At 35.4% G+C, this 25,822-nt stretch overlaps 1 protein-coding gene across 1 annotated transcript; it reads right to left on the minus strand.

Moving 5' to 3' along the window:
* Atg2 (Autophagy-related 2) lies at positions 1–25,614 on the minus strand. The gene is made up of 38 exons (XM_064217846.1): positions 25,332–25,614; positions 24,356–24,524; positions 23,986–24,126; positions 23,463–23,565; positions 22,797–23,381; positions 21,981–22,129; positions 21,461–21,619; positions 20,907–20,992; positions 20,619–20,800; positions 19,697–19,875; positions 19,339–19,459; positions 19,096–19,260; positions 18,040–18,193; positions 17,627–17,730; positions 17,129–17,334; positions 16,599–16,722; positions 16,229–16,377; positions 15,788–15,972; positions 15,256–15,406; positions 14,798–14,982; positions 14,228–14,412; positions 13,758–14,022; positions 13,207–13,396; positions 12,676–12,783; positions 9,518–9,777; positions 8,326–8,531; positions 7,898–8,035; positions 7,160–7,346; positions 6,478–6,645; positions 5,676–5,835; positions 4,983–5,150; positions 4,225–4,393; positions 3,420–3,566; positions 2,599–2,726; positions 1,877–2,031; positions 1,479–1,637; positions 1,124–1,328; positions 1–641 (listed from the first exon to the last, which is right to left on the minus strand). Exons 1-38 carry the CDS (start codon positions 25,497–25,499, stop codon positions 628–630), a joined length of 6,477 nt encoding a protein of 2,158 aa, XP_064073916.1. The 5' UTR covers positions 25,500–25,614; the 3' UTR covers positions 1–627.
* Positions 25,615–25,822: the final 208 nt, after the last annotated feature.

The raw sequence follows: 25,822 nt of genomic DNA on the forward strand, positions 1-25,822 counted from the left end.
TTATCAGATAGTAATGATTTATTGTATTTATTTTTTATCATATAAAGGAATACAATTTTTATTTTAATAATAGTCTCCGAACATTTTACTTCACTAGCCTATAAAATATCACTCACAAAATTACTTTGCTAGTTTCATATAAATAAAAATTAATATCATACATAAGTATTCAAATTAACTGTCAACTCATCTCACATTTTGTTACATTAAATGTAATGGAAAAAAAAATAATATTTTTAATATTACTTTTATGTGTTGTCATGGCACCCAACGATCATCCCAATAATAATTAAAATTATAAAAAAAATATTTACACCTATTCAATATATAGGAAATATAAGCAACTAAATGCCTCAAAATGCTAGTCCGATCTATAAAATTAAGCACCATTTTTTATGTTTTACTAAACAAAGTATGTTAGCAAAATGAAGCAAACCGCTTATTTGAGAATGATATGGTTTCAATTTAACTTTTTGACGTAGTTTTATTTATTTTCTATACAAAAGTATATTATGTAAAATATTATCTTCAATTGAAATTTTTTATAAACATAGTCTTTTATTTCTTTAAATTTACTAAAAAATATTTGTTTATACTTGTGATTTAAGCTGGAGATATTTGCGGTCGTTAATCCGTTGAGTCTGAAACAAATTAATTTTTGTTAGTGTCATTTAATAGGATACATTAAATTAATATTACTACGGGTGGCAGGTAGATTCTAGCGAGAAGAACAAAATAGAAACTCTTAGTTTCTAGCTTGTAGGTCTTTGTAAACATGTAATATATATATCTCAATATGTAAGTCAACGAATAATCAAAGATTTTATCACCTTTATAATCTAGAACGATCATGATCTTATTCTGAAAGTATTCTTTGGTGAATGCACGATTTTATAATAAAACCAATACCACGCCTCTGGAACGATGGTCGGCGAAAATTTAGTGTAAACATATAGATAAATTCAACAAGTAACTATTACCAAGGATTTTTTACAAGTAATGTAAATCAAGGGTGTTTTAAGTTTATTGAAAAGGTGAGTTTTTTTTCGCTTTGTGTTAGTTTTGTCTGGTTTTTTAACATTTTTTCCTGAAGGTGAAAGCTATATTTGGAATTCTCCTGTACCAGCGCCTGGTCGCCGCCACTTGTCGGCGTGGTCGCGTCGCAGGTGCGGGGCGAGGTGCGCGCGCACGCCGCCCAGCACGTCGGCGGCGCCGGCGGCGGCCAGCGCCAGCGGCGTCATCGCGGCGCCCGGCAGGTGTCGCAGCACGCCCGCGCCGTGCCCTCTGCGCGCCGCTACCGCCATCGTAGCGGCTGTGTCGGCGAAGCCCTACGAGGGAGATTAGTCATAAAAAAACATGTCAAAGTTTTCTTCGGTTTATGACATATACAGGACTCTTTGTGCGCATATTATATTGTTTTGTTCGCTAACGAGAAAACTTTGTAGACACATAAAACATTATATGATTATAGGAAGTACCTCCTTGACGGTGTTATAGGCGCTCGCCACGCCCTCACGTATGTCGGCGGGTTGTCGCGCGGGATCGCGTCGTCGTCGTCGCGAGCGCCGCTCGTGAGCGTCGCCCAGAGCGAGAGCGGGGCTCGGCGTTAACATGTCACACGCCGTCTCCGCCGTCGCCTGTCGATCATAAACATAATTTAAACAAAATGTAAAAAATATTATTACCTTTTTAAATTGGTGATTTAGTTGGTGTTGTAAAAGATTGCTGTCAGTGATAAAGTCCTTTAAAAGATTTTTTTAGATCAATTACTTGTTGATTCTTGTATCCGTGTGGCATAGAGTTGACTTTATTTTTATTACAGTAACACATAACATAAAAACGGATGGCATAGATGGCGAGTGCAAGCGGTCCGTGCCTGTATGAGGTGCAGCAGGCGCGCCGTGATGTCGAGCGCGGCGACGGCGGTGCGCGCGGTGAAGGACGCGGCGCCGCGCCGCAGCCCGTGCACGAGCCGCCCGTCGCGCCGCCACTGCTCCACCGGCAGCCACACCAGGTCGCGGATACCCGTTACTGCGGACGAGCTCGTTGTACATTGCTCATACATTAAATAAACAACTCGTGCGATCGAGTTGCACTAAAATTATTTCTTGAATTTTTTCGGCTAATTTTATATATAAAATATAAAATTGACTGCCTCGTGGGTTGATATAAAGCTACATAGATCTAGAGAGAACCCCGAACGGTTCAAACCCCAGGTCGGGCCGATGAAATTATTGAATTTCTTTATCAAAATATTCTCTATTTCCAAGAGCCTGAAGTCTGGAAGTTATAGGTGTGTTTCCTCTCGTGTGTCGTGAAGTTTGTGCCGCTTCACGATAACGCAGCCGCTGATGCGCCTGAACTACTTCCAATTGTGTCAGATTTGTCGTCCCATTGGATTATGAGAGTGACGGAATAATGAGTACACCTGTGTTTGCGTACAGCCTTGTGCATTCATAAGTCCTGCGTGATTGGATGGTCTCCCATTAGATTCGTCACCGTGAACGAAATCGTTCGGACGACATAATCCTCATATAATAACTTAACTAATTTTCATTCGAAAACAAATGAGCTTAAGTAGGACTTAGGTCAACTTACTGATTTGTAAAAGCGAGTGCATCGGTCCGATACCGCTGAGCAGACCGGGCAGTTGGTGCCGTTTGATGTCAGACAACCATTCATGTAACGCCCACTGGACTAATTTTTCAAGGCCGAGTAACCCCAATCTGTAATGATACAATTTTAGATATCTTAAATCACCACGAGTAATTTATGATACGAGTATTATAAAATATTTATAGCATGAGGAGGGAGGGAAAGAGGACGACCTAAAAAAACATGGAGGGAGTGTGTGAAGAGGGACGTGAGTGAGATGGATGTGAACGATCAGATGACGATTAACAGAGGCGAATGGAAGGAAAAGACGTGCTGCGCCGACCCTAAATAGATTGGGACACAGGCAGACAACAGAAACGACAAAATCATAGTATTTAAAAATTGTTCTGATATTATACACAATTTCGAAATGAATTTGACAGGACCAAAACTTGCTATCATTTTTAACATATATAGTAACTATAATTAAATGTATATGTTCTGCATGATAATCAACAAATAAAAATTAAATATATTAAAAATCATGACAACAGAATGATCGTCATGATAGTGAACTGAACATGATAGTGTCCATGATAGATAAGTTATTTCAAGATTTTAATGAGATTAATAAATAACGATAAATAAATATGAGCTCACTGGCACAAGGACATTAAATCCACTTATCAGTACATTTAGTCATTATACTTTACTTTACATGACATTAAGTCTTGGACATTATGGACAGTAAATCTTATTAAGACACTTAAGACATTAAGACTTATTGGTGAAAATGAAATTGAAAGAATTTTAGCATCACTTACTTGTAGTCGAGCCTTTTCAATGTTAATTCTGAACAGTTAAGATGTCCAAGTCCCATGAGCAGACCGGCAACGGGTCCGGCTGAGAGATCCACTCGTTTACCGACGTAATCCAATCGGATTGGCACCTCGGGCGAGAAAACTACTCGACTGCGAAAACAATATGCAAATAGAATTTAAGTTACCCACAAAATATGTTTGTTGGACTTTTTTCATCGTTTTTTATGTTATGGAGATATATAGATGATATGAGAAATAGGTCACCTGATAGTTTGTGGTCACCACTGCCCATAGACATAGGTACTGTAACGAGTACTAATCATACCTAATATCACCAATGCGCCACAAACTTTGGGAACCAAGATGTTACGTCCCTTGTGCCTGTAGTTACACTGGCCCAATCAACCATTACATCGGAACACAGCAACACAGTGTTGCTGGTGGGCGGTAGAATATCTGATGAGTGGAATGTACCCAGACGGACTTGCACAGAGCCCTACGAACAACATGTGTTTACCTTGTTTCTTAAGGTCAAGGTTTCTACGTATTTTTGGTAAATTGTTTATTGACACGATTATCCTAAAAAGTATTACAATTTATAAATATCTAAAATAAGTCCTTTTCAGACTCATTTTTTATGCGGCTAGTGATTTCGTTAAAATAATTGTTTTAAAAGTAATTGTAACTGTTGAAAAATAGTTCTCGCACGAGCCCATCCATCTTAAAGTCATCTACATTTCTACCCAAACCTTTGTAACATGCAATTCATATCTTAAAAACAAAAAAAAAAAAAGGGAAATATTTTTACCGGAAGTATATAGGCGAGTCATCTACCGGCTCTGAGTCTGGTACTTTAGTTGTGGGTTTTTCTTGACTAATACCCAATCGTTGGAAGTCTTCTTCAAGCTGTATCAGGTTTTCTGACACCAGACGTTCCGCTTCGTATGTTTCCATTAATGGTTCATCATCACGTATCACTGAAACATTATTAAAAATACATTCTGTACATACATAAAAATACTACGACAATTACTATCGCCCGTGTCTAAGAAAAATGCCACAAATTTTGTCATGTTGCTGAAAAGTTAAAAGTATGCTACATGGGTAGGGACTCCATGTGTCCAAATATATCCATATTGTGTTCTGTTCTGCCTGGTAATTTGAATATATTTAATATGACAATAATTGTAACGCAGTCTTGTGCAATTCAGAGGGAGACAATAATGAAGAATATTATATAATTAATGTCCAGGTCAAAAAGCGTATCTTCTTCTTTTGGCTTTTAGGTTAAATATCCAGCAAAATTTAAAGCGTCAATCGTGTACGGGCCGCCTAGCGATGTAAAAAGTTGCAGGATCGATCCTGACATCTTGGGCTATTGTCGTACACACTCCAAGTGATAAGCTCAAAAGGAGGGGGAAATAGGAATATTAGTAATTCCTTAATGAATGTAGAGCATTGCTACTATTCTTTTGAAAATAAAATGTCAAATCGGATCTTATGCTTAAGAGCTCTATCAGTAGTCAAGTTTAAACTTCAGAGTCTAGTAGAATGTAAGTGCATTACCCGTGTCGTTGAGCGAGAGGCAGTCGGCGTCCCCGAGCGAGGTGGGCGTGGGCGGCGGGTCGCGCAGATGGCTGCCGATGCTCATGACGGGCGGCCGGTGCGTGGGCGTGGTCTGCCGCGACCCGCTCGACTCGGTCGACAGGCCGCCCACGCTCTTCGTGTCCTCCTCTGCGGGAAGTATTGTAAGGATACGTAGACTCGCTCTTGGATGGGAGATTGAACCGATTTATTGCTAGTGATCATATTTTTGGCTTTATTAAACTTTGCTGTATTGACTGTGATACTCGAGACTGAACGAGTGGCCGGTCCTAAGGCCTCTAGGATAGACGACTTTAATATATTTATTAGCTTTTTCTTTGATAAAATCTTATATCTATAGATTACTTGCAAAGATTATTATTAATAATAATGACGAGTGAGGTTGGCTTCTTGTGTTTAAAATTATATATTTTCTAAAAGGCAATTGTTTAAAGGAAAACATTACTCGGAAATGCTTCGAATGGGATAAGTTCTGTAACCTTTAATGATACCTGATGTTCAGCGAGATGGAATAACAATGGAATCCATGTCGAAGAAATACTTTTCTATAAATAAGTTTCAGAATTTATTAAATTTGTTATTAAATGTACATAATTCGAAACTATAGAATCAATTCCTATTACATCCATAAAATAATCGGACATTATCACTTACCGTTTATCTCGTCAGTGCCAAGTTTAGAGAAGAATCCAACGAGAAATGCTAGGGTATCCTGATCGAGGTTGAACCGTAGAGGAAGGAGAGAGACTTTGAGGCAGCATTCTTGAGCTGGCACTGCAGCGTCAGCTCGGAGGTGGACAGATTTTACTATTAACTGATGAAATAAAAATCGTTCATGTTAATGTTCTGTTAATATAATTTATTACTCTTATTAATTACAGAAATCTTAGAACTCAAAACGAAAAAATACTCAAAATAAAAACAAAAATAATACTCGAAATAAAAACAAAAATATAAATTGTTTGTTATTTTTAAGAGTTTATACCAAAAAATATATAGAAATACTAAGTATTAGTTATAAAGTTAAGACGTAACTTTAAATTAAAACAGGAATATAAAGTATTCCCATTTTATAAACGTAAAAAAAAATGATTCAAAAGTTCTTAGCAGCAGATTCAGATAATAGCAAATTGGGTAACGTAACAATAATATATTCGGCTAAATTTTTATTTTTACTTAGATGTAAGTGGCGGACGGACAAAAAGGGTCCATCTGATGGTAAGAAGTCAAAACCGCCCGTAGACATTGACGCTCTATGAAATTTGAACCATTTCTTACATAACCAATGCTCCACCAACTTGGGACAACTGAGATGTTATGGCCTCTGTGCTTTTGTTATGGCTGCAGCTTTTAGTTCGAGCTATTTTAGCTAAATCGAGTTAAACATACAAGATACCTCTTCTTAAGTCCAACATAAATGAATTGTTAAAATATCGTAAGTCGCAGGTTTCCTTACCATGTGGGCATTCTTCCTCTCCGGCTCATCCTTGAGTTTGTACTGGCTGAGTAGTTTGTTGATGTCACTGCAAACCAATCTATCTAGAACTTCAATCTTCGTGATAGCGAGTGTCTGTCTAGATGCTTGCGTGCCTCCCGGTGGATATACTTCATGCTGAAACTTTAGCTGTAAACACAAACTTTAAATAGATAAGTAGTTCACTAAATAATTCGGTACTTTGAGACTTCAAATGTGCTCATTTTAGTTCATACGTTTTCAACGTTTCTTTTTCTATATAAGGGTGAATTATTACGGAATATAAAATAACATTACGTTTAGAAAAACTTACCGTACATAACCATAAAGTATAAGATTTTATTTAATTTACGAAGAATATAATTTTATTTGCTTGTATTGCATTGTTATTTAAGAACTTTAATTCTATGCATATAAATAAGTGAATAAATCATATACTTATTTTAAATCAAAGGTTTAAAAAACTTCAAACATAAGTTTAGTCCTTGCAATATGCCAGACGCCTATAGTCTATTACAATCACAAGAGAACAAAAGCCAAACAAACAACATTTGACATGGAATTGACGCGTTTCGAAAAAATGGAATCGTGAACGTCGATGAAACTGTTTTCGGAACTTGAAGTAAAATTAAAGTAGATACAAGGCAGCGGCAGGCGGGCGCACCTTGGTGAGGCAGAGCTTGACGCAGGTGGCGTGGTCGCGCTGCGGGCCGCCGCGCGAGCGCACGTCGCGGCGCGGCGCGGGCGGCGCGCGCACGCGCTCGGCGCCCGCGGCCCAGCTCACGCCGCTCTGCCGGTACGCCGCCGCCACGGCGCGGCTCGTCTCGTACGGCTCGTACTCCTTGCTGCGTCTGGGGGATTCCTTGCGATGCTTAGCGGGCAAATAATTATGACCTCTTTGATGACCAAATGATGATGAGCCGCTTTCTCTACTCCCTCCCTCCCGTAATGCGATTGGACAACGCACGACCGACGAGGGAGTTCAAGCTCAGAAGTGTGAGTCCTCCCAATTTGTGACTTGTCTCTGCCACAGACTAACACTTTATTTTCCTGATCTGGTTTTTGAACCCAGTTACAAAGTCACAGTCATGGGAATAATAGACAATTTTAGTGGGTTGTGTTCATTGTGAAAATAATTGAAAGGTCTAATTTAAGTGATATGAAGCACATTCACAATATAACTTAATTCATAATATACAAATAAATCCGAACGTAACGCTGTTACGCTTTCACGACTAAACTACTGAACCGTATTTGATGAAATTTGGTATCAAACAAGCTTGAGCCTCAGGAATAGACATAAGCTACTTTTTATATCTAAAACCTCAATCTCCCAATACTCGTCGAAGCCGTAAACTAGCATTTTAACATTTTATAATAAAAATAATATTAGTAAACTTACTTTGATATAGTCGGAGAACCTTGTTTCCTCGAATCGTCGATAGTGACAGTTTTTTTCGTGGGTGTTGCATCATTCGCTGATTTGAAGTCGCTTCCACCAAACATGTTCCACGTTAAACTCAATTCGCACAATGTATACCTAAAATGAATATTTTTTTTCTCGTAAACAATCATTTGACGTGATATCATTTATATGAATTGTGTGACCACAATTAAAAAAAAAGAGACTTCGAGCCTCAGGAGAGACTGAGCTTTGAGGAGAGGGTTTACCCGTAACGCGTTTAAAATTGAAAAATATTTTTAAATAATTTCTTATAAAACATAATGTAATGTAACGGGGTTGAATCTTCCTAGTGAGTTTAAAATATTCTCGTGTTTATGGGCAACCAAAAGGTGAGTGTATCTTACGCGTATGTGTGAATAACTCACCGGAGAACTGGTAATGGAAAACTTTTCGGAGCTTTAAGGACATCAGACCTAGCCGCGGGCACGGTGAAATGATTATCGACCATGTAAACTGGCCCGTTGATCCAGTTCACGACTGGCTCGTCCATTTCGTTGTCTTGACCATAAGGCTGCTCCTCCACTATACAGTATTCATCGTCTGTGTTGCTACCCTCTCCCGTGGATTTGACCTTGACATAACATCATATAGATATGAGTTATTATGACTATCTTAAGTAAATATTATGAAGAAGATAAATGCATCACGAGATATAAACGCCTTTTTCTTTTTATTTAAGGATAAGGTTTGGAGCTTATACGAACATTGCAGCGTTAGTGTTTGTAGCCTTACATGGTAGACAATCCAATAAATGCATGTTTTCTCAGGACGTTTAGTCATATTTAAAGCTTTAGCCAGCACGTTTCAAACACAGGATAAGAGTTTTCATAACGCTATCTTATTAACTAAATCATCTCTGGTCTCTGGATTAATGGAAGTTTTTATTTTAATAGTTGTAATGGAATAGGCGTTTGTCTTCCACCTCACCAGATGGAAAGTGTAGATGAAAACGAAGGTGGTACACGCCCATCCAAAAGAAACCTGTTCATTCTACTCTTAAAGGCTCCAGAGTTCAACTTATCAGGAAAAATAGACCCAGGCAGGTTGTTCCAAATCTTGGCGTCTCTCACCAAAAACGAGCTGTCAAACCGTTTAGTTCGACTTTTGGGTATGTTAACAACGTATGGATGAAACTTTTGCCTGCGCCTAGTAGTCCGATAAAGGAATGGAAATGGCTCAATCAGTTCGAAAAGAGCCTTCGAGCTCTCTCCAAAGTGTATCCTATAAAAAACCGATAAGCTGGCAACTCGACGACGATGCTCAAGGGAATCTACAATTTCATATTAACTAATTTTACTTCAATCTGAATTTTCATTGGTCGATGGCAGCAGATGACGCAATAGACAACCAATGAGCGTTTAGAATTTGTCCAGATTAGGAATTTCGGAAACTGGCAGTATTATAGTACCCTTTCCAGCTTATGTAGTTAGAAGTAGAACATACTTTATAAATTATTTTTAAGTGTATTGACCTATCAACAAATATATTTTAAACAAATCAAACCATTGTTAACGTTCACATATAAAAGAGAGGAAATTTCTTAACTAAGCAACTTACTTTTTTCCGTTTAGATTTTCGTGGCGTTGTTTTCGGAGTGGAAGTCGGGTCGCCGAGATCCCTCGCCACTTGCGTGTTTGTTGGTTTCGCTTCTTGAGCTTCCTCTATTGGCGGATAATCTTCGTATTCTAGCGACTTCGTTTCAATTTCTGTGTCTAAGTTATCAGACGGCGGCTTCTGTTTCATGTTTGATTCATCCGGGAAGAAGAATACTTCAACTCCTTCTTTTTCCATTGAACTGTTAAAGTCATCCTCTTCCACTGTAACATAAAGTAATGTTATTAGTTGTCATTTATAGACACTCGAAGGTGTGTTGTAATGTAAATCGCGTTAGAACATGATTATCATGATAAATTAATGAAATTAAATTGATTTGTAAATCACACTAGTACTAGCCTAGAGTAGTATATTAGAGTACTTGACAAAGAAAGTAGGTAACAGTTGATGACCTGGATGTTGCCTTATTTAAAAAAAATATATATAATGAAATTAATAAATTTGAAGATGAAAATTGAACAAAACCGAACAATTATTTTGTATATATAAGATATATTTTTTAATAAGTGTATACTTTAAATGCGAAATTTTGTGCTTGGATGTTACATTTAAAATACTGAAAGGTTTTTATTTAAATTGGGTATATATGACGGTTGTGTAGTTTATATATATATTTCTATTTCAGTTAAGGCGTAGAGGAGCGTGAGATAATATCTAAGATTTAATTAAATAGGATATAATACGCAAAAAGTAAAAAATATGTACTGATAGTTCACAATACCATCCAGCAAATATTATCCCGTGCTAATTTACGTTGCAAAAGCCATTGAAGAGTGTCCAATCTTTTGATCACAAGTGAATTAATCTCAATGGAGTCGATTAAAGATATATTGGCCTCAATGGCTGAACAATTCAAAAACAAAACAGTCAATTCACGAGTAGTGATGTTAAGAAGAATATTCTAGCCGTATCAACTAACAGTGTTGGTTCTGATTGCATTAGTCGCCAAATGGTAAATCCTATTATAGATAATTTAGTTCCTATAATAACAAATATTTTAAATTTTTCCATTGAGAGTGGCACATTTCCTTCTTGTTGGAAAGATGCTTTAATCATTCCCTTGCCAAAAAAACCCACCTCGACTTCCTTTTCCGATCTACGTCCTATATCTATTATTCCTTTCCTCTCTAAAGTTCTTGAACGTCAAACTTATAATCAACTTAACCTTTTCCCCTGTAGATACAATCTTTTCAATCCCTTTCAATCCGGATTCCGCTCCGGCCATAGTACGACTACGGCATTAGTAAAAATCACTGATGATATTCGCATGGCTAAAGACAAGCGTCAGCTCACTGTTTTGACATTACTCGACTTCAGTAATGCTTTCAATAGTGTAGATTTTGACATCTTGCTTGCCGTATTGCGTTCTCTTAACATTTCTCCTATAACGATGGACTGGTTTCACTCTTACTTGTACGGTCGCCGGCATCGAGTGCGACTTAACGACACTTTTTCTGACTGGACTACTGTCAAAGCCGGTGTAGCCGGTGTAGCCGCAAGGTGGCGTGATGTCTCCACTCCTATTTTCATTTTTTATTAATACTATTACTAAATATATTTTTTTCTTCCTACCACCTGTATGCTGACGATCTCCAGATTTAAATGCACACAAGCTTAGAAGATCTGCTTAATACGATAGGTACCATAAATAAAGACCTCGAACGTATCAACAGATGGAGCAGTTTGGTTTGCAGGTTAATCCATCCAAATAGCAAGCTATAATTATCGGAAGTCAACAGCTTATTTCGCGGATTAATTGCTCGAATGTGCCTCAAATCACTTTTGCCGGTGTCATTATCCCCTACAGTGAAATAGTCAAGAACTTGGGTATAACATTTGATAATTTTTTGTCGTGGGATCCACAGATATGTGAAGTTAGCAGGAAAATATTTTCATCAATCGGTTCACTAAGAAGGTTGCGTAATTTTCTTCCTTTTCCAACTAAATTTGCTCTTGCCCAGTCTCTTCTTCATCCTATCCTTGATTACGCCGATACTTGCTATCTAGACTTAAGGGAGGATCAGCTGAATAAACTTGAGCGTCTCCAAAACCTCTGTATTCGGTTCATACTTGGACTTCGCAAGTATGACCACGTCTCTGAGTTTCGTGAAGGGCTCAAGTGGCTTCCCATACGTCTTCGCAGGATTACGCACATACTATATCTTCTATATTATTCAGTCCTATTCTCCCTTCGTATTTAAAGGAAAACTTTGAATTTCTCTGTGACTCCCATAATAGATCGCTTCGTTCCAGTGAACGTCTCACATTGAAAATTCGCAATCACTCCACTACTACAGCAAGTCTTTTTGTACTTAAGCAGCGCGCTTGTGGAATACCCTTCCGTTACACATTAGACATGCGAAATCACTTGAATCTTTTAAAAATAAAGTTAAGGAATACTATTTAAGACTTTAAGTTTGCTGTCAATTACATTATCACTAGCTATTCATATTTGTATTCGATTGTACTCGTACATAAGTTTTTGACATTCTGTCTATATCTGTATATGTATGTATGTATGTATGTATGTATGTATGTATGTATGTATGTATGTATGTATGTATGTATGTATGTATGTATGTGTATTCCTGTATATGTAAGTATGTATGTGTGTATGTTTATTTTTATGTATGTACGTGTATATCTGTATATGTATGTATGTATGTGTGTATGTTTATTTTTTATGTATGTACGTGTATATCTGTATATGTATGTATGTATGTGTGTATGTTTATTTTTATGTATGTACGTGTATATCTGTATATGTATGTGTAGGTATGTATGTTTTATGTTTCGATATATATGTATATTAGTATTTGTGTAGTGTATTTATCTTGTTTAGCGTAATAATTTATGTATAAATATAATTTCATATAGTATTTAACTTCTGTGCTGTACACCCGCTTTCCGCTTTTTCACATTAACTCCTCCATGCTGGTTGTCTGGAAGAAATCGCTCTTAAGCGATAAGACCACCTGTTGTGCATTTAGTTTTTTTTTTTTTTTAATATTGTACTATTGAATGTAAGTTTTTTCTGGTGTGTGTACGATAAAGAGTTATTATTATTATTAATATCTAGCTAGCATACAATATATACTTACTAGTATTATTTGGACTCTCTTTCATTGCTTCAGCCATTAGATCGTTGACTTGTTGAATTTCGCTCGGCGACAATTCTCTGATATCTTCTATTGGTCGGTCTTCCAAACCTTTGCATATGATAAGGGCATATTAAATATGCTGATTGGACGAAATCAAAACGTAGCTCATTCAATAGGCTCGTTAGTAAAATTATGTGTTCTAGTGATAGATTTAAAAAGTTTATCTGGAGAATAGCAGATGACCCACCCACATATAAAGGAAGCATACCGAAATCACAGTAATATTTCTAAATCATTTACGATGTATTTAATAAAGTCGTTAAGAGGTTTATGTTCAAACAATATTTCGTTTGATGAAGATTGTCTATGTGGATGAAGCAGTTACTACTGGAGATTCACTGCTCAAATTTGCTACACCGGCTCAAGCAAAATCATTCGTCAGTCCTGTTTCTGCCACCATATTCCTGAAGGGATCAAATCACGGAAATCTTAATGACAGACCTCTTTACTCATATATTTCATCATACTGACCTACTAATGGTTCTAAAGGCTGGTCCGAACATATGCTAGTGTGCCGCGACCTATCGAAGGGTGGCTGCGAGTCCCCATCGGAAGCAATGTAGGTGACCAGTCTACACAGAGCCGAGGCAGAGTCCCAGCAGGTATACATGTTGACCATGTTGTTAGACGCTGTCAGGTCCACCTGAGGTTGGTCGTTTGACTGAGGACAAAAATATTCCATTTAGCGATGTCGCCAATATGCCTAATCATAAAACTAAAAGTGTCATAATACTATATGATGATTGACACATTAATAAATAATATAAACAAAAAAAAAAAAAAACAAAACATCTCTTCAAATCATAATACAAAAATATATTTCGATATTTAAATTAATCTGATAGTCAATAACAGCCAAGATGGCCTAGTGGTTAGAACACGTACATCTTAACCGATCATTGCGGGTGGAGCCCAGCATCGTGGTGGAATTTGTTCCTAACCTTCTCTTCAAAGGGAGAGGAGGCCTTAGCCCAGCAGTGGGATATTTACAGGCTGTACATGTTGATAGTCAATATACTTACACCGTTATTTTTATCCTCCATCCGCAGTGACAGCTCGAAAAGACCGACGTCGATAACGCAGATGTAATCCTTATCTATATCGGGGGCCTTGTCGTCATCTTGCGGCACGGGTGCGTTTGGCTTCGCTCCAGTCAATGTTGACAGGAAAAGAGTACACTCCTGCGCTAAGAAGCGAAGATACGACGTGTTCGTCTCCGGGATCAAGTTGCTGGAGACGCTGAAGTTTCCCAAGGTCAGCACGGTCCGTATCGGTAGGTATAAGGGTCTGGTGACAAAGATTTTTTTAAAGGTTAAGGTGTCATTCGTTTTTACGGACTGGTGCTCTAAAGAAAATATGTTTTTTTTTTTAATTTGAATCAGCACACACTGAAAACCAAGACAACAGCGTAATCTATATTAATATTATAAATGCAAAAGTAATTCTGTCCGTCTGTCTGTTGCTCTTTAATACTACATAGTACTCAGTGTACCGGTAGTCCACGGCGCAGTCCCACACGTGCACGTGCAGCTCGGACAGCACGGTGGAGGGCGTGTACCCGGGCACGGGGTAGTCCAGCACGTCCAGCACGTCCATGAGCTGGCTCAGCCACGCGATGCCCTTGTCGCCGCGGTGGCGCAGCGTGGCCTGCTCGATGCCCAGAGCTATGCATATTGTCTGTGACGAGTGACGTCATATCGTAAACGTTAGCTTGAAAAGTCTCAATTAGAAACTATTATTCTAATCAAAAATTTTAAATATCTAAACTGCTAAACAATGTAAAAACATATTTTTTTATGTTTTAATAAATTATCACTAAGGTAAACAGTATTACTACTATATAAATATTAATCTATTTCATACTTTGTACACCACAACTATACAATACAGAAAAGTGCTTAGAACTAATTATATTGAATTGTTTAGTGGTCTGTTTAGAGTTATTTAATATAATAAATAAATTAAAACTATTTAAAATGTAACGAAAGTTTTATATCTTTGTTATTGTAACTTCTCGATTTTTAACTTAAATGTTAAACAACTAAGGAAAACCTTGTAGTACCTTTAGATTTGGTGTTTCGGAATTAGGGTCAGTCTTAAGCGCCAATGTGAACATATCCTTAGTTTGTAATTGTTCTTTAATCGCTACTCCTTTGCTTGAGGGGTATATGGTGCTTTTCAAGTGAGAGGGTAAAGTGGTTCCGTACAATCGGAGATTTGGTTTCTCTGATGGTATTGTTAGGAGAGCTGAAAGAATAAGAAATCATTTATTTATTTTTAATTGCGTTAAAAAAAATCTAATTTAAGGTATAAAAAAATTAATTGCAGGTTTTAATTAATTAACGGTATATAACAAACGTTTATAGAAAAAAATATGTAAAGATTGTATAACACGTTAAATACGTTAGACATTTTTAATACATACGAAAGTCTCTTGCGATAATTTCAGAAATGTTTATAATATCAAATTCACGTCTATATATTTCTATAAGATAATAATATTAATGATTAGATACAAACGTTCATGATAAAGCGTAGTTTTCCCCGCTCTCAAGCACATCTGTGCTGTTTTCGATCGTCCATTGAGTCCGCTCACTTGACACATTGACAACTTGTAAGCTTCCAACACCAGCTCACCCATTTGTCCGGGCACTACACGCTTGTTGCTATCCTGGGATAAAAATATATTATGAAATGAAGACAATAATTGATCTCTTACAAGTAAGTTAAGCTGCTGCTAGCAAAAATATTTTGACTGAGAAAAATACTTTATTTGGAATAAAATTGTCCAAAAATTGCACAAAATAAATTTAACAAAAAGTCGTCGATTTGGTCGTCAAACTTTGTAAACATACAGTTACGATGTTCTGATGCGTGTAGTTAATTTCACAAATATTTATATTCATATACTATTGTATATAACTTTGATTGCCAGATGTGAAACATATTTATGTGCAAACGGGAATTTGTAAATTGAATTACAGAAAAAAAATCGACTAAAAAATTAAGATTGTTATATGAACAATTTCTTACAACAATAAAACGAACTTACCCTGACAGGAGCATAAATCGTCATCAATCCTTTACCGACTTTAAGAGTGAGACAAAAGTTATGCGTTTCACTCTCTTTATTTTCGGGTAAAGGTTTCGTATTTCCAATGCCTTTCCGTAACTTGTTATCATAAGTTGAGTAGTAGAGATTTTCTTCTTCGGACGACGAACTTTCCGAGTCTGAATCTAAAGAAATACCAACATTAATACTTTTTAATTATAATGTACACAGATAGTTAAATATATGCTTAGACCTCATTAATTGGAATAACTTATGGCTAATAAGCCATTTCTTCTTACTTGGTGGTAGAGCTTTGTGCAAACCCTTCTGGTTAGGTACCACCGACTCAATACTCAGTATAGATGTTGGGGTATATATAGATTATTAGAGTTTTTTTGTATTAAATATATTATTACTTATTTAAAAGTTAATAATATTCACCATATCCCATCCCTTTGCAGAGACCAAAGGCAGGGTAGATGGGTGCGCACATGTGCGGGCTGATGTCGAACTGATCCACGGCCTGCGGCTCCCACAGCAGCAGGTCGGAGTTAATACGGTTGTAAATTATCTCGTACAACTGTTTTGATCTAGAAATATACATATTTGTATTGATAAGTCTATGTTTCTTTGATATAGTTTCCACTGCATAAAAGATAAGATTTTTGTAAACGCCAGTATGAGTTTACGTTAAGCGAAAGTTTGAAGATCTTTACTGAGTAACAAAAATATAAATGTAAATCACGATTATGTTGATGATATTCCTGTATTAAATAAAAACATGCATTATGTTGTTTTGAAATCAACTCACTCGAGCTGAAGACTTAGAATGGGTAAATTAAAATCGAGGTGTATAGCGGAGTGCTCCACAGAACTGTTCGTGAACTCTGTCATCTCTTCATCAGTACCAGGCACTATAATTTCTTCTTCCTGACCTATGACACAAGAATTAACATGTAATAGAAATGAACATCAAAAATATGGTTAAGTATTTGTAAGTAAAAAAAACCCTCAATTAAAATAGTTCAATAATTAATGGACCCTTCATTCTGATTTCATACGTAATACTAAGAAATTGTAGTCTCTCTTTTATTGTCAATTAAAAAAATAATGAACTAAACATGAACATCAGAAATATCTTTATCATAGAAACAAAATATCATTTATGTATACAAATAATATAAAGAGTCCAAAAGTGATCCTTGTGGAACACTTTGACTGAAATCTTTAAATATAATTTCATTTGTCTACCTACGTTATTATTATATAATATATAATTTATTGGTTACTTTAATATCTCGACTGGAAAGACTAAGACTATATATAGTTTAGACTATGTACCTGGTTGATTGTTTTCATGTTTGCTTATACTTTGATGAGCCATCTTCTTCCCACTGAAGGGACTCGGCAGCGTGCTTCGGAGGTTGTTCATTATGTACATGGAAGTAGTCATGGGGTTGGCTGCTTTCGGTTCAAAACCCATCTCATCGTGTATGTAGTCGAAAGGACTTTTGTTAGGTTCCCGTGGTTTAAATATAATCGATATCCTGTCAAACATTTCAAATATAAAGATTCAATTATGAAATTTTAGCAAGTTTCCCAATTTTACTGTCAATAATTTAAATGAATTGAGATCGCTTTATGGTATATTTTCGATATTTCACATATTAAATACTCAGCGTGATGAGAAAAAACCAATACATCGTGATTAAACCTGCATGAGTTAAACGAAAAATGGCCACATGTGTATTCAACCAGATTGGTGGAATAAACTTCTCTTCTTTTGAAAGTCTTTTCCTTAAGATAAATTTCAAGTAAAATAAAACATCATCTGCTTACATAGGTAAGGGATTAGATGCGTTGCCTCTGAGAATATTCCCTTCCAACGAAGTGTCGTCCATAGCAGACTGCGCTATGTGCGTAGCGGGCAAATGTTCGTTTTCCTTAATAAATAAATAAAGTGGAAATAATAATATATATTTTTATACGTTCGTTTACAATACTCTCAATAATATAATTTGTGTAGAAGTCATTTTTCTTAATACTAGGTTTAAATTATGGACTCTAAAGCATGGAATGCAAGATCCTTTTCTGCTTACGATTAAGTTATTAAGTGAATTAGCCTAGCTAGGATAGCCAGTATATAATCTATATTTCGTTTAATTACTATGTTAATATACACTGAGAATTGTCCTCGATCGAGCATGTAATTGTTAATTTTTTTTTGTGGAATAAATATATTATTGTCTCACGTGGTAGTAGAGGTCGAGCGTAGTGGCGCGCAGCGTGAGCGCGGAGGGCAGCTGCGAGCCCAGCGCGGCCGTGCAGCAGCGCAGCACCAGGAAGTCCGCGCGCACGCGCCGCACGTCGCGACTCACGCCCGCGCGCAGGTCCGCCACCGGGAACCTGCGACGGTTACCCTTTGCCGTCAGCTTTAGTGATCGTGTCATCGTTCGGCTCATAGGAGACCTGCCCACCACGCAGGACGTACTCTAGTGCACGTGTGCACTCTATACTCTATACTCCGATGGGACGGCAAATCCGACATGACCGAAAAGAGTTTAGGCGCAGGACCGACTTTACGTGCGCACCCCGGAACGGGAGTGTACCTACTTTCAATTTTTCTGGGGGCTTATATCAAGTCACTACACCAACGATGCAGTCAGCTTCGGAAATTAGTGATCAAACGATGACTTTCTCCTGATCGATTTCGCCATCCAATCGAATCCATGAGAATCCATCGATAGGAAACCCAGTAATGGTTAAAAGAATAGAGATTTAATGCCTATAAGAATTTTTGCGTCAATAAATGTTTAAACGTAGTTGGTTATTACGTTCACGTGTCTCGGAAAGCATGGAAGATGACCCTGCACCTAAACTAATTTCAGTTTTCGGATCTGGTAGAGAGTTCGAGAGTTACGCACACACGTCTGCATAATAATATTTTCTGTCAGTTGTTTCGTCTTTGAAATGCAGTCTTATCCAATATGATAGGGAATTATTCTATATATATACTAAATAAAAATAAGCAATTTTGACATTGAATTGGCGTGATATCATTGGGTTATTAAGGATTCAAAAAAAAATGGCGTATTGAATGTCAACAAAGTTAATATCGGAAATTATAAAGTATAATTTAAATGGATATTAGTAGTTAAGTACAATAGTATTGCATATATCTTTGTTTATATTAAAACAAAGATATATGCATAGATGAGCTATTAGAAAATAGGGTGGAATATGTTTTTTTTGTGATTACTCCTTCGAGAATTGGCCATACCTCAGTTTTAAATACATGAGATTTTTACCTGAGTATAACATTAAGATTGGGACACTGAAGAGATATGTTCGTTTGATTAGGCTGCGACGGTGTTGAAGGCGTGGTTGTCGCAGCAGTTCCACCGAAGAACGAAGCTGACATACGCTCGATTAAAGTCAGATCTACGTCAATATAAAACGGAGTGCACTTTATCCTAACAACAAAAAAATATATTGTAGTTTGGATACAAATACAATACAATAAATAACTTCATAAAGTTTTTAAGACTTACAAGATATCGGTTGTAGGGTGGACTAATTTATTTTCACCGGATATTCGCATATATTTCGAGGTCTGTTTGAAGTTTATTCTTATGTCTGATTTTGATGACAAAATTGAATTTTCGTCCTCATCTAAAAAAACAAATTAAAAAAGTAGAATATACACTTTTTTGGGAAATAATCATAACACTGACAGAATTTTTTTTAAACGACTTCATAAAGTCCCACTTTTAGGCCAAGGCGTCCTCTAATTTAAGGCAATAAATAAACCTGTTTATTTCAAATGTTCTTAACTCTGCGCCGTTTCGAAATCGATATTATAGAATATATACCGAATAGTAGAGTCAGTTGATATCATTAAGAGTTTACCTTTGTGATCAAACCATATTAAATCAAATTTCTGTGGTTTAACGTCGTCTGGCTCTTCCTCTTGATAATAAAGACACTCTCTAACAAGCATACTCTTTACGGCTGCCTCACACATTGTTTGACTTCCGTGTGACGTCACCTTCTCGCTGCCATCTAGACTTATTTCTGATGTTAATAATCTGTAAAATTATTTCATACTACTTAATCTTATAATCGTAATAATTCATACATAAATCTTAATGAGTAGAAAACGGTAACGTATCTTTGGATGAAACCATGTTATTTAAAAAAAGCTTGTAGAAATACAATAATTTGATAAATACATTCGGATATTTGTTAGTTTTTAACTTGAGTATGATACAATCAAATAAGCTTTTCTCAGGTGAGACTGCTCTTCTGAGATTAGTAATAGTTAGCTTGACATAGTGGTCATATTATAATATTCAATATCGCATATTCTCAAAGAACTATTAGTTTTAATGCTTTTAAACATTGATAATTTCAGTATTTTTATCTGACCGGCAAAATATTAAATTTATGATATTGATACTAAAAAGCATGTCTTTTGTGAGTTATTTTTGGTATTTATACTATAATTCTAGTACAAATATTATAAATTCGAAAGCTTTTTTTAAGCTTTAACATCTTAACAAAAACAAATCATTAAATTACTTGCGGTATAGAGGACGTGAAGCGACTAACCTGAACCCCTCACCAACGGGGAACCCGGGGGCGGAAACTAGTGATAAATAAACATTACCATCGATAATGTTCAATCTATCAGACCTCTTCTCTATTTAGAGAATGTTTATATCTTGTAAGTAGCTCATTTTAAAAGATACTGTATACATTTTTCTTACATTAGCAATATTTACTTAATTTGTCTAATGTATGTAATGTCTTATAATAAGTTTCAGTTTACCTTAAGTGATCTCGGTCTATCGCCCTGTCTAATGCTTCATTTATTGTATTCAAGTCTCTCCTCTCATTGAGTCTGCCAAAGGTTTCAACGCAATTAAAGAACTCTGTCGATATCTGATGCAGTTTTACCACAGACGCTGAAGAAATGTTGTGTGTTCCCATTGGCGTTGGAATCAAAATATCCTGAAAAGTTTAAACTATTGATATAAAGCAAATATTTTTTTGAAATATAATTTTTATATTTATGTAGTTAAGGAAAACTTAAAATGTCTTTACTTTTTTAAATTACCTTATGAAGAAGAACGCAAGAAAACGACGCGATTCTTAGACTTATATGTGAAACTTCAGCTGTGGGGTCACCATCAATGTGCGGAACTGTAAGTATTTATTGAAATGAAAATCAAATATAACTATTAGTATGTTAGACACAGTACCTAGCACTATGAAATTTTTATATACCAAAAATTATCACGGATATTTAAATCATTCAAGATTTATATGAAAAACCTTGAGTTTTTAAGCTTTTAGAGACTTATCTTATCTTATAAATTATTTATCTGTAAATAACTGGTTTTCGCAGAGGTTTCGTTCGTGTTTTAGAGGGTTGGTCGTCGTTAGAGAGCTGTAAGGCATAAAAAGTAGCCTATGTCCTTCCTTCGAGTTCAAGCCTGCTTATGCCAAATTTCATATAAATCGGTTTAGAGGTTTGGCTATGAAAGAGCAGAGCAGTCAGACAGACATTTTTTAAGACCTGTTATGAAGAAATCAGCATGAGTAGTCTATCTAATTTTGTGTAGCGCGTGCAATAAAGAATAAATAAAATAAATAATTAAGTGTTAGAACCTTTTTTATTCCTTTTGATACGGGGCTGGAATGTTGGTATATTGACACTTGACGTCATGCTGGTGCTCATGGAGCTGACTGAGGAAGTGAAGCTCTTCGCCATGTCGTTGCCTTGAGACGTCATCGGGAGAAACTTGTCACTTTCGCTGTCACTGTCCTCTGTGAATAATTATTTAATTAAAGAATAATACTAGCAGCCAGCAGTCACTATGTGATCAAAGAGAAAACGGGCGGGTCGAGACCCATTTCCTAATAAATAATATTATTATTAATATGCTGAGTTACTTTCACTGGATCTTTTTAGATGTGAGGTATTTATTTTTGAAACGGAGGTAAATTTCCACATCGTCAGGATCATACAAAAAAATAGTCTCATTCAAATTGTTTCTCATAGAGGGCTTTTAATTGAACATGCTAAGTAGCCAGGCTTGTTAGTTATTACTAGCTTTTAATAATTATCTTTAGCACTTATAGTTATCATTCTTATGTATTGTGTAATATTTCAAATTAAAATACATACCAAAGCTTGGTCCGGACCAGCCATACATGCCTTGAGGTTTAGAATGTTGTTTTTCCAGATTACCAAGTAGCTGTGCTTCTATAACTTGAAAATCTGTTTGCTTCATTTGCTTACATTGCATGTTTACACTCGGACGTATCGGTATGTTGCTGTAAAAGATATAAAAATACTCTCTGTTAAAACTTATTACTTTCTGTGTTACTTATTATCTGGGATGATTATAAGTTCTTCATAAGGATATTGGATACTCATTCTACTATCCCTTTTATTTTGTAGAAAAAATGATATAAGCATTATTTATGAACTCTTAGTTTTATTTCTATTTAACTGAATGTTGTGAGCTCAAGCACCAGCAAAGGCGGTGTAGAAAAACATTAAGAGGAAGTTTGTCTATGTTTGATAAATTGAATTGATGTCACATGTTTTTTTTGTTTACTCGTTTCCCCTGCATGAATGTGGGACTCCCTGGCAACCAAGTGCCGGAATACCTACTAAAGAAAGCGGTACCCTCGCCATTCTTTCGAAGGGCACCACGATCGCTTGTGCATACAACCATGACGCCTCGATTAATGTCACAAGTCCACCAACCCACATTGGAGCAATTATATATCTCAACTTTGATAGGGAAGAAGGTCTTGGCTCCGAATTCAAATTTACATGCCGTTTTTTTTTTCCATTTTATTTACTAGTTTCATGTTCCATTCAATGTAGCAAAAAATGCAGGCTAACAAAAAAGCAATACACCATTTGTGCACTTTACTTTTTCTCAATAAAGTCTTAAATATATTTGCCAGGTATAGATGTTGATTTAGTTACCTTGTGTCTTCTAGATGTGGTTGATTTAATGCATCTACAAGCTCTATTAATGTATGCAACTGTCTCGGAGTTATAAATAAGAGAAATGAGCCCAGTAATATTCTAACTTCTACTTTCGGTCCATCAACCTCTTCAGAATGCTTCAACTTCAAGCTTAACTCTTGTTGTCCAGTTAACTTAGCAAACAATATTGGATCAGGTTGCGATACTTTTTCTTCTGGAGTTGCTTCTCGAGTATTATCAGTCTGTCTTTCCTCAATAATTTCTTTAATAGGGTCAGAATCTATTGTTGATATGACGCTTCTAGTTTCATAGAAAACATCTGACATAGTGCTTTGATAGTTTGAATCTGGTGACTCAGCAGAAGTACCTTCAGACTTATCAGCTTGTGTAGAAGCTGATTTTTCCATTATAAGGCTAGGTGCCATGGTGCGTAATTTTGAAGGGAACTCATCAATATAAAATGTTACACCATTGAATTTAATTTTTTTATTTGTGTATGTTGCAACTATATATGTTTTAGTTTTTTCTGGGTCTATATCTTCCGGTAGTGGTTCAGCTCCGGCTTCATCAAAGTAATCAATGCTGTAAATAAATATTTATTAGTTATTATTGTTAATGTTTCGAAATTTAATTTGCTTTAAATATTATATATAATCTACTTACTTTTTAATATGTATTTCCAAAGCAATGCCTCTGTCACCATTTTTAGGGACATGCTCAATTCTTATTTTTGTATTAACAAATTTGACTTTCACTCTGCTTAAAACTGAAAAATATCGATATTAAATGAGAAATGTTTAAATATATTAAAATCCTTTTATAAAAATATTTGGTGATCTAAACTATTTGTCAATTAACAAGTCTGATTGCATACAGAGGTTATATTTTTATTATCAAACCTTTTGTCAATTTCAAGGGCAGGAGTTGAGATAAATAAACAGTTTTGACCTTGAAGTGACATGACATCATTGATTCAGATCTATCTTTTGTATTATATTATATTTAAGTGGAATAGTGTTGTATTATAAATAAGTACATTAAGCAAGGACTATTTAAAGTGCATAATGTAGCTGAGTTATCAGTATATCATATGTGATATGTAAATCTTGTTTGGTTTGTTAATTAGTACTCCTCTTGTTTGTTGTTCTGTAATCATCTGTATTTTAAATATCTATTAAATACTAACTTGAATCTATGGCATGGGCAAACATTTCAATTCCTTCAACGGGATTAGACTCTTGGGGACCAGCATCTTCTTGTAAACATTCAGCGGCCAGCTGCATGGATGATGACATTGAAGACCACATGGACTCCAGCATTGATGACACTATATTTGAAATATATTTGTTTGAATAAACAGGATTATGTTGAGCATCTAATTTACTGATAATAAAATACGATTTTATTTTTTTTAAAAAGTTAATTGTTTTGATTGTTGAAAAACAATTGTTTTTAGTTTTTGAGGACATACTGGTCAATGAAGATATTGTAATATAAAATGTAGAGGAACACAGTTTTGAGACAGTTCCTTACATATTAAATTAATAACAACAAACCTGGTTCAGCTCGTACTTTTGGTTGCACAGTGAGAGAGAGGCCATTGATTTCAACAATAGAATCATCTTTGAGGATTGTTGACCAAGGAACAGTCACAGTGATCTCTTTCATGTGCCCATCTACTATCTCTATAGGCCAATTCTGTGAGTCTCCAAGTTCATTAAGAGCCTGAAATTATAATAATTGGTTCATAAAACATAAATCAATACCTAGTAAAATAAATGGCATCAGTATTATAAGCTTTTTAAGTATTATCCATATCTACACTATAATTTATACAATATACAACCAACACCTAAAACGAGAGCAAAGCCATGGATAACCACTAGTATCTAAAAGCCATTAAACTAAGAATTGAATTGAATTGTACCACTGGTATAGAATACATTATACTACATACTACACACAACAGCAAATGTTTTTAATCTTATAATACAATAAACTTACTGAAGCTAATACCAATTGTAGATAAAAAATATATCTGTACATAATGAAACTTTCAAATAAGTCTAGTAGTCTCATTGTAATGATAATATAGAATTTGATGTAACTAAATCACTAAGTGAATTAAAATTACTTATAGTTAATTTATTTCTGCACATATTAGAATATAATCATTACTCATAAATTAACTGTGAAAACTGGATATATTTTTACATAAAAATTAAATATTTATAAGCTTGCTTTAACTTAATGAAAGAATAAATTTAACAAATGATTAACTCAAAATAAATTGTAGTATATAAGATGTACCATGATATGAATTTCTATATGAGGAAATCAAATAACTAAAATTGTAGACTTCTTTGTTATACTTAATAAAGAACACGTGCTGTTTTGCATAAAATTTATACGCACTTTTTGCTGGCAAGGACATATATTTTTAAAAACATAAACCTCGTGTATAAAATACTCGACTAAAACATTTGAGTTGATAATAATATGTCTGATTTTTAAGAAAAATAAAATAATTACCTCACAGTCAAGGCTAACGTCTGAAACGGTACCAGTTCCATTGTATAGATCGACACTCAGCTGAGCCAAAGTTAGTTTTTCTTCAAGAAAATTTCCTAAGTAGCGTTGAAGTAAGTATCTGCAGGCTCTTTTTTTAATACTTTCTGACCATGGCAGATACCACAACATCTTTAAAACTTTGTTATCATTACACTATGAATTTTTTAGCTTTTGTGCGTAATGACTATTGTGATTTGCGTGTGATTGACTTGAGCACGTAAATAAACATAACGTTTCGTTTTACTCTTGCCTCCTATCAAAATTGGTAAAACAGATGTTCAAGAAATGTCACTTAATATGTATGTTAAATTTATTTTATCTGTATTTTTGTTAATCCATTTTATTAACATAAATAATAAAAAAAAACAGAAAAATGTACTTTTGTGACAGAAACTTAATTTTAATATATAATAAAACGAAGTATAACGAATAACCTGTATAATTATGCTGTA

Source organism: Vanessa tameamea, chromosome 19 (genome assembly GCF_037043105.1).
Source record: "Vanessa tameamea isolate UH-Manoa-2023 chromosome 19, ilVanTame1 primary haplotype, whole genome shotgun sequence".
In the NCBI taxonomy this organism is placed as follows: Eukaryota; Metazoa; Arthropoda; class Insecta; order Lepidoptera; family Nymphalidae; genus Vanessa; species Vanessa tameamea.